Source organism: Thunnus thynnus, chromosome 23, assembly GCF_963924715.1.
Source record: "Thunnus thynnus chromosome 23, fThuThy2.1, whole genome shotgun sequence".
Lineage (NCBI taxonomy): Eukaryota > Metazoa > Chordata > Actinopteri > Scombriformes > Scombridae > Thunnus > Thunnus thynnus.
Genome location: NC_089539.1, coordinates 4,389,076 through 4,399,640, shown reverse-complemented (window position 1 = coordinate 4,399,640; position 10,565 = coordinate 4,389,076). Strand labels below are relative to the sequence as shown.

At 41.6% G+C, this 10,565-nt stretch overlaps 1 protein-coding gene and 1 non-coding gene across 2 annotated transcripts; both read left to right on the top strand.

Annotated features, from left to right (window-relative positions):
- Nucleotides 1–312: 312 nt before the first annotated feature.
- Nucleotides 313–9,246, top strand: ankrd16 (ankyrin repeat domain 16). The gene is made up of 7 exons (XM_067581481.1): nt 313–664; nt 5,586–5,806; nt 5,973–6,015; nt 7,043–7,151; nt 7,243–7,404; nt 7,634–7,712; nt 8,210–9,246. Exons 1-7 carry the CDS (start codon nt 327–329, stop codon nt 8,374–8,376), a joined length of 1,119 nt encoding a protein of 372 aa, XP_067437582.1. The 5' UTR covers nt 313–326; the 3' UTR covers nt 8,377–9,246.
- Nucleotides 774–861, top strand: trnay-gua (transfer RNA tyrosine (anticodon GUA)). The gene is given in 2 exon segments: nt 774–810; nt 826–861. It is a non-coding gene; the product is annotated as a tRNA-Tyr (tRNA).
- Nucleotides 9,247–10,565: the final 1,319 nt, after the last annotated feature.

Sequence of the window (10,565 nt, the reverse complement as noted above, 5' to 3'; positions counted from 1 at the left end):
ATTTATGAAGGCGTTAGTAAAACACGTATAATGCATGAGATGTACTGTAAGGTTTAAGAAACAATAGCCCAATACGAGTATCAAAAAATGTAAATTTTACAATAAATGATAACGACAAAAATAATTGTTTGTGCACATTTTGTATAGCTTTGACAGAAACAGTGTAAGGTCATGGTTGGCCATTTTATATTTTGCTACTCTGTGAATAAAGCTGGTAACAACACTTCTCCCCAGCATGTCTTCTGACAGTTAAGAGTTGTATTTAATCACAGTTTGACCAGTAAGTGACTTTGCGCTCCAGCAATAGTCTCTACCCTCCACCCAGCATGGACGAAAACACTTTAAAACTGCTAGTGAAGCTCACTCAGGAGGGACAGTGCGGCTCTCTGGAGGAACACATAACATCAGGCGGCTCGGCGGCAGTGCAGGCTGTCTGCTGCAAACACTTCGGCCGGTCTGGAGACACTTTGCTGCACTACGCTGCCAGACACGGACACCTGGATATTGTGGAGTATCTGATAAAGCGGGTAGGCATGGATGTGGAGGTGTACAACAACGACTACAAGAGGCCGTTGCATGAAGCTGCGTCCATGAGTCACCAGGCCTGTGTGAGCTACCTGCTGCGGGAAGGAGCCAAGGTGGACAGTCTCAAGAAGGCTGACTGGTAAGGATGACCCTATTAACCTGGTCACAATTGAGCGAAAATATTGTATACACGTACGGCGCCATCTGTTGGCTTTAAAAAGCAACTGTCACCTAGGTACTGTCAGCTCCCTTCGATAGCTCAGTTGGTAGAGCGGAGGACTGTAGTGGCTTCAAGCTGAAATCCTTAGGTCGCTGGTTCGAATCCGGCTCGAAGGAGAGACTTTTTGGCCTTGATCAACAGCAGACCGCCTACAAATCGCGCCTATTTCAGTTTCACTCGTTCAACTGGTTGATTACCCGGCTTTGTTGAATACTCGAGCCTTCTTTCTTGTTCTCGTTCTCTTTTTCTTTTCTTTTCTGGGGACAGTTCGGCCATCAGGCATGAATCGAAAGTTTCGTGCTCCCCAAATATATTAAAAATGATATTGGAACAATCTTCCATGTTTCTTCCGTGTTTTCTGATGGAGTAAAAGCTAACGTTAACGGTTTTTTGCCACACGGTGTCGCGAATGAGCTGACGTTGTCAAATTTATCGGACTTATCTCTGCGGATTGATATGATTGGACGTGGTCATAATAATGGTCTGTTATTCTTAGCATTGGTGTGCTATTCAGAAATAACAGACCGTAGAATACCGTAATTAACCATCTCGAGGATACCGTCCATTCCTCTCTGTGGAGGAGGAGGGTGTCTTCTCCTGTGTAGCTGGTGCGGAGCAGAAGGTCGGCGGTTCGATACCCGGTCGGGACGGAAAATTAAATCCCGTACATTTTTTTTTCATGTGATCTAACAGTCGGCTTATAACTGGCGGTGTTTTAATAAGGAATAATTAATATTTCAGTGAAGAACTCGCCGCTGTCGGGTCAGACGGTAAACTGAGCACTGTCAGTAATCACGGCATGGAGAATTGAGACAAATCCGGCTCTCCTATTGGTTGCCAAAAGTTGGATTCTCAAAGTTGAGACAAATGGAGCATCTGATTGGCTGTATCGGATCTAATCACGGGATCATAGCCATGGGCGGCTATTGGTCAACTGTTGAGACTGTGGAAACTGAAAAACGGAGCTCGACTGCTGGTCAGCAAACTGTGGCGCAAAGTACAACCGCATCTCGCAAGACGAGGCAGAGAGGGAAATCCAGTCTTAACAAGAGACTCTCTTATATAATAACAGGATTAGACTGGAAATGAGTACATTTCTCCCGCCCATAACGCTGACACCAAGAACCACAAAGATCCATGTAAAGAAAACTACAGGTACTGCATCTTTGCTGAGCCTGACAATCCAAACAGGCCTGTTGCCAGTTTTAAAAAAATGTTTATTCCTTTTCCCGCATGACACTAAAGCTTTCTACCTTCACCCACTAAAAAAAGACCAACAGCTACTGATCAAGCAGTGTGGTACTCCCGTGAGCTCACGCAAATGTTACCCCAAATCAGCCAGGCAGCTGTGCTTTTAAGGACGTACACCAATCACAGCTTGAGGAGCACAGCTGTTCACCTCCTCTCTCAGGCTGGTCTTGAGAGTAGGGAGATAAAAGACCTCATGCCAGAAGCACTGATATGAACAAATTTGTTCCTAAGATACATTTATGAATGATTTAAGAACATTTGTGGCGTTCATCAGGTCCAGACCCGTTGTACCTGTCATGAATAGATGATCTCTGCCTTTCTTCACAGGAGGAGAAACACTTGCTTGACTTACAGTTATAGTGTCTTAATCTAAATTAATTTGGAGTGCAAAATTTATATCCTATTGACCATATTATCATCATCATGGCTGCCATTTATTGAAAAAGTTTTTCACATTTGTAGATTTTTTTTATTGGTGGTGCAGCAGCTTCTACATTTCGGTAGTTATTAGGAAACTTCTCTCTGTCCAGTATCATGTTGTGTTGCAGCTGACACTCTAACATCACCTACCGTTGGCTATAACATTCTCTCCTTTATTATCTCTGTGACTGTCACATGACGGCCTCTCATCACGGAGCGCTTTGCTTTAGAAAGATGTTTTTTTTAGCATCTAACTTCATGTCAAAGCATTCCCTCTTTATTTCTGTCACAGTACAGAGCTGCTCTGATGACACGTCAGCTGTGTAAAGTTTTATTAATAGGTAAATAATAGTCTTAACAGTGCAGCTTTACTGCCAGCAGGATAAAGTTACAACAACTTTACGACAGCCGTCAACCATCAGTCAATCCAACCTGTCTGTATGACAGCTACTCATCATTTCGTCTTCCCCCCTCAATGAAGACAACATACAACAGACAGCTTATCATAAGAAGACAACATCACTAATAAGCATATAAAAAAACTAGTGGTGTAAACCACACCTTTCTTTCTGTTTAGTCTTTTCAGTCCACAACTACAGGTCCAGTTTAACCTCAGGCTTTCTGGTCCGCTCTGACCTCCGCAGTTGAACGGGATGCTAAACCACCTTCGATGTGTCAATGACGGTCACGTCTGCACCACACTGGACCTCTGTGACGTTCTCACTTTTGTGTCCTTCGTCACTTGTGCCATTGCTCTTATGTCATCATCACTCAGTCTGCTCTCCGTGATCAAATCATCCACTCCGCTCACCTGCGGTTGCAATGACTCCCTGGTTTTCGATACATACTTCCTGTTTCTGTGGAAGACATCGGCATTCTCTGTCATGACACTGTGTGACCTGGGAGTGACCTGTTGCAGAACGATGGCTTTTTTAGCCCATGACCGAGGCCTTTTCTCCTGTAGAGGCACAAGAGCAGCGGCTGAGCGATCGTGACACGTCTTGACTTGTCTGCCCGCACCTCATCTCTGTTTTCAGGCGTGCGGGTGCCATGACTGGGCAATCGAGTACGGATCTTGCAACCCAGCAATGGTTCAGCTGGAGACTTGCCACTTTCCACAGGGTCTGTATGACATCAGGGCCAGGTACGGGTCGGTGTTTTAGAATATGCTGCTTTCTATAATAGTCTTTTCACAATCTGTACAGCCTCCTCTGCTTCTCCGTTGGCCTGAGGATAGAGAGGACGGGAGGTTACATGATTGAACTCATAGACTGAAGCAAACGTCTGCAACCTCATGACTGGCATAGGGAAGGCCATTATCAGAAACTAGAGTCAGAGGGATGTCCTGCCTGGAAAAGACTGACTTTAATTGAGTTATCACGGCTCTTGATGTGATACTGGACAATATATGTTTCCGGATAATTGGAATAGTAATTTATAATTAACAAATAGTCTTTGCCCTCATAGTGAAATATATCAATTCCTATCTTTTCCCAAGGCTCTGATGGGATCTCTGTGGTTCCTTTGTTTGTTTACAGAGATGCTCCTGATATGTAACACACTCACTGATCAGCTGCTCAATATCAGAGTTCATGTTTGGTCAGTAGGGAGTCTCACGTGCTCTTCTTTTTGACTTCTCTGCACCCAGGTGCCCTTCGTGTATCCTGGTGAGCGTTTCTCGTCACATAGATTTGGGCGCCACGATCCTGTCACACTTTAAGCAGAAGTCTGTCCACCACAGAGCTCTGACTGAATGTGATAATATTGATCTCTTCTTCTATCCCTCTTGGAGATTTCTCATCACTTTCTTCAGAGCGGGGTCGTTAGATGTTTCTGTGGTTGTCTTTGATAGCTGTGGCACGTGGCTCTACATATCTATATGAAGAGCCACGTGCTCCTCTGACTCATTGTTGTGTGTGAGACATGGTGCGGCTCCAGGCAGTGTATCAGCTATGAATATTTGTGTTCATATGTGAGCTCATAATCATAACGCTGCAGTCTCATCATTAGGTTCGACATGTCACGCAGGTTTTTCTTTGCAGTCCTGAGCAGTGGCTTATTGTCTGTTTCTGTGATAACTTTAGGAAGTCTATAGATGTAGGTTTGACTTTTTTCACACACAAAAGCCAAACCAAGGCACTCTTTTTCAATCTGTGCATATCTGCACTCTGTAGCTGTCATGGGACTCTGCTGCAGCTCTGTACCCTGTCAGGGTTTATTTCCTAATAACGACCAGCTCACTGTACATTATCCCTTACTTAACATACATTTATAACAACATATACAAACCAAAGAAAAGCAGCAACAGTAAGCTTATCACTATTATTCCCAGGAGCAAAGCTTCTGTATTTATCAAAGATAAATCCCTGACAATCTTTCAAAAACCCAAAAGTTCTGTTTTTAAGATATTTCCACAAGCCTCATCAAAATCAAAATATTACGTCGGCTGCACAATAAACCACATTTTAAACCTGTTCCTCAACTGACTATTTCCTAATCTAAACAAGGTGATCAATCTGACGATGCCACTGACAAAAATATGTACATATTAGCGTGTTTACATTTTTCTTGCATCACAGAAAACGAGCAAGAAGAATTTCAACTGGCCCTAATCACTTATTATTAGTGCAAATACTCTATGTGATTCAATTGAGAAAGTGAAAAGTGAAGATTACACTGGGATGGGATGGTTTCAAAGATTAAAGATTAAAATGAATTATTTAATAATTCACTGTGACCTATTCACCACATTTGCTAGTAAAATTTAACAAAGTATTCCTTTTCAAAACACTTTTTTGGTATTTGTACTGATTTCTTTCCTCTGACATGTTTGATCAAGTTTGTGCTGTGTTTTTACATTTTGTATCTTTGTACATTTCATTTTCTGTTTAACACTACTGCTATTCTTTTTTATTATTACACATGTATAAGTTTAAAACTAACAGTGTTGTCTATGAGGGATAAGTTCTTATCAATGATTCATTATTTTAGGTGGATCAATCACTGATGTTTCTCAGCATGTGTAATAATATTGATCAAATTATTTTCTGAGCTCTTTAGTTGCAAGATAAATGTCTTTAAACACATGTAATCGTTTATTAAGTAAAGCGTGCAGTGTCAAGTAGATTCAGTCCAGTTCATTCGGTCAGTGTTGCCTCTCCTCTCTCAGGACTCCTCTGATGATGGCCTGCACTCGGAGGAACCTCGACGTGATCCAGGAGCTGCTGTGCCACGGCGCCGACCCCGCGCTGAGAAACAAGGACGGCTGGAACTCCTTCCACATCGCCTGCAGAGAGGGCGATCCTCTGGTCATACACCACCTGCTTCTCATCGCGCCGGACGTCTGGAAGACGGAGAGCGGGACGCGCAGGACGCCGCTGCACACTGCAGGTGAAGCATTCTCACATCCTGATGTCCTGACTTCAGGCTTGTCTTAAACAATTATCTCAGATCTGAGACAGTCTTAAATTTTAAGGGTTGTGGTCTAAGTGTGTGTGCTTTGATGACTGAATAAAGTGTCATATTATAACTCATGCTCTCTCTGTTCATCATCCAGCGATGCACGGCTGCGAGGAGGTTGTTAGGATCTTGCTGGAGAGGTAGGAATGCGTACGGAAAGTCAAATTTGTGACGTGTTTCAGTCAGCTCTGGAAACACTCTGATAAACATAAATGTGACCCAGAGGTTGCTGGTTTGATCCCTTGTTTGGCAGGTTGAATGTGAGTGGAGAAACACAACTGCTCCAGTGAAGCGACCACTAGATCAGATTCTTGTTGTACTGGGCAGCTTCCAAAAAAAAGAGCACTGCCCTCAGTGAAAGTATCCTGCAGGAATAAAGAGGAAAAAGAGTGTTTCCAGTTTTCAAATATGATCTGTGCCTGTACACAGTGTTGTACATGTGTATGATGAAGTGCTTTACATAAGACGTAAAAAGGCATCAAGACAAAATATAAAAGAAACATAAGCAAATATGAAAAGACACGTATAAATAGAGGTGATTAAAAACTGAGCGCTGCTTCTCCGTGTTTAGTTTTGACTGTGGGGACAGAAAGCAGACCTGTCCCAGACGCTTCATAACGTAGCAGCAGATCAGAGATATATTGAAGTCCAAAACCATGACTGCTTTATAAACTAACAGTAGTCATTTAAAATCAGGACTCTGGCAGCAGCATTCTGGTTCTTTTTTTTTTTTTTTTACAGAGACCTGTCAAGTCAACATGACAGGCAGGCTTTTCTAAATCCTGCTGAGACATAAATCCTTTCATTTCTGGATATATTTTTAAGGTGACAGTAGACTGACTTTGTTATATGAATGTTAAAATGTAGGTTTGTGTCTATAAACACGCCAAGATATCTGCCTTGGTTTGTACTCTTCAATATTAGGGATTCAAGATGAACGCTGACATTTAAATGTTTCCTGTTTGGTGTCAAAAACACATTTCAGGTTTATCCTTGTTTAACTGGAGGAAAGTTTACTATTATACCTGCAAAACATGGAGTTACAATCCTGTTTCCACACATTTGATTTTACATATGACTTGTTTTGGGATAAATACGCCTCCACACCTTTGAGCTTGATCAGATTTGCAGCTCACTGTCCTTCACCTTCACCGGCCCTCCTTCCAGATGTGGCTACACCCCAGACGTTAGAGACAGCTGTGGAGTCACTCCTTTCATGGACGCAGTGAGGAACGGACACCTCTCAGTGGCCAGGCTGCTTTTAGAGGAGCACCAGGTAGGACGAGGCAATTTCAATCCAGTAATGTTTGTAAAAATACAGATATTTATGTGAGCTGTCCGAACCCTGCTTGTGTGCACTGCTGCAGGCATCTCCAACAGCAGCTGACGTACTCGGCACTCAACCGGTGCACCAGGTCGCTGTCACCGGCGAGGACGAGGCGCTGCGGTTCCTGGTGAGGGACCTCAATGTAGACGTGAACCAGAGAGCGACCGGCATCCAGCTCACTGCCCTGCATTACGCTGCCAAGGTTAAAGAGTCAGTTATTTCTCTTAGATTGAAGGAAGCTGTTCAATCATTATAACTTGCTAAAGGTTTGACTAGATTGGCATAAATAACTTCAAGTCAGTTAAATAGCTTAAAACCACATATTACCTCAACATATGACACCTTCTATCCTGTTGTTAGGATGGGAACAATAACAGAATTACAATATGAAAATGTTCCCACTTGAATCTGTGTTTTTCTGTGTTTTTCAGGAGGGTCACACGTCCACTATAAAAACACTACTAGAGTTGGGAGCGGATCTTCATGCTCGGGACAAAAAGGGAAGAACTGGTAAGCAGTGTATCAGGCTCTGTGTTTTGTTTTTTACAAACTTAAAGCTCCTGAAAAGCTTTGTTTCAAATCTGAAGTATTTCTCTGTAATATAAAATATGCCTGGCTAAATAAGCAACAATAAAAACTCAAATTTGGCGGAAAAAGTCTTATTTATTGAGAGTTTGAGACTCAGCTAATCTGCTCCATCAGGACTGTGCGGGTGTGGTTGAATAGGATTTGCCTGACAGCATTAAGCAAACAACCCCTCAATTGTCATCACATTTTGACTCAGATGTCACTAAATCCTGATTGGTGTTCGGAGGCATGTGACATCACTTGTCTCACATTCCAGGCACCCAATGGGTTCAGTCCATTTGAGAACATTATAAAAATCAACTGAGCAACGAAACTTGCGGCAGATAGACAATCCATCACTGTCTGTAAACACCGGCCACCATATTTATTCTGTCAGTCAGGGTCTTTTACTACCCTCATGTTTTCTCTTCTCCTCCCAGCTCTTCACATGGCTTCCATCGGGCAGCACGCAGATGCTGCCAGAACACTTCTGCAGCTCGGACTCAAAGACTCAGAGGACACATCTGGCATAACAGCACGGCAGCACGCCAAGAGACCAGACCTAGTGCGAGTATTCGAATGTGGCTCGTCAGACAGGAACAGTTAGTATAAAACAGTGATATAAAAACTACTGATTTGCAGTGGGTTATGTATTATTAATTTAATAGAAGTGAGGAAAATAACCTGAAACATGTCGTGGGACTGCGGTTGATCATTTCAGATGGTGTGGGTGGATTACAATAACACTTGTATGGAGTTGTGCAGTGTATTCCTAAGAAGTGGGGGTATTAGTCACATGACTTGTGTAACTCCTGAAAGAACAAAACATTCTTCCTCATACAAATAAAATGCTGAATTCATAAAAAATCTGCAAGCAAAACAATTCTCAGCGTCTGGTATGAAAACATGCTTACAGTGGCTGATGATAGTTAATATTAACAAACTTTAGAGAGATATCGCTCTTTAACTGATGTAATTGAGTCAGTTTGCTGACTTTATGACTTCCACTTGTCTTATCATCATCATGTAACTGCAACTCATGACGACAGCTCAACAAAAGTTACATCATCTGGCTTTAAAGTTCTGTTTTATTTACACGAGACCTGAGCTGGGTTCTAGTGACTTGAGACTCGACTTGGACTACAGACCTTTTAATCGCGTTTGTGGCGACAAGACCGATCACATCGACCCTTGTACGTACGCATCATTTTTTTCCTGGGATCGCTATGCAGTGAGGTTGTGAGACGTGATTGGACATGTTGAAGATAAGAACACCTGCTTGCCTGCACGCTTGCTTGGATGTCTGCTAGGCTGCAATATCACAAAACAAGACCCACGCTTTAAACTCAGCAACCATCTCTGATAGTTCCATGTACTTTGTGGCTGGCTGATGTGTCTTACTTGGTTTGAAAATACTGTTGGTAATAACTAGTGTATGCATGTAAGTGTGTATGAAATAAACTTTGATTTGAATGAAGGGTTTGTGTTATTACTGGGCTCTAATTTGTCTTGACTTAACTTTGTTTTCTTAGACTTAAGACTTGTCAATAGTAGTGTCTGTTATGTGCCTTGCATCCCTTTAGATGCTATTGAGAATTAACTGAGAATGAATAAGTTCATTAGAAAATGCTGAGCTTGTAGATAATGTTAAATTGAGTCCTTGACCTGAGTTTTTGGCTCGTTCAAGGGGGAATTTCACCTTTTTAAAATGCCTGTAACTACCATTAATTTGTTGGCGGACTTTATATCCTATAATACAGACAGATGTGAGAGTGACTAATACAGAGGCTAACGTCATGAATGTCACTGGGTTTACTAAAGAGGTGTGTCTAGTCCACGCTGGCAACACAAATAGTGAAGAGAGACTAACTAAGATGGACTGCACATCATTACACTTCAGTTGTTGGTGGGATTTCTGATATGAGATGATGAGTTTATGTTCTAGTAGAAGATTTTAACACAACATTTAGTCAGACTTCATTGTTCAAAAACCAACTATGAGTGACAGTTTGTGGAATCTGCAGGTTGGGAATGATGAAACTGCAGGGAATACTCAGAATTTAAGGGTTCTGAATATTTAACAATAAATAACATAAAACAAATGACTTACTAGTTTGTTAAAAAAACAAACAAAGAACATATACTGTATTAATTCATTCAAGACACATTTTTAAATCTTAAAGTCCCCCTCCAATCAAAAATGTGTTTTTCTTCTTGCAGAACGATGTATGTATGGAGTTTGTTTTAACATTCATCTGCTGAACGAGGAAAATTTCTCTGTGCTCACCTTAAACCTGAGTTCGACATGTATCTATATACAAGATGATTTTGTGACATCACAACTAGTTTGGAGCCAATCATGGTCCAGTATGCAACCTACACAAGTGTGATGTGGAAACTTAAAGCTTCCACAGTGCACAAACACTGAGAATGGACTTTACAGTGAAGTAGGAGACATCTTTTGGCCAGCAGTTCAACTTCTGATATAAACAACATTGACATATTCATTGAGTTAATAAGCTCAACCTATTGTAATCAAGGAAAAACATTGGAACGATGCTATTGATTGTGGTTGATTTATTTATTTATTTTAGTGATTGAAGTTGCAAATACAACATTCTCTACACAAATCTCAAACTGGGTTTATAAAACTGAAACCTTGTATGTGGAAACTTGAAGTGCACAAACACTGAGAATGGACTTTACAGTGAAATAGGAGATATCTTGTGTTCAGCAGTTCAACTTTTCAAATGAACAATATTTGCATATTCATGTATTCTGGATTTTTAATGAGGG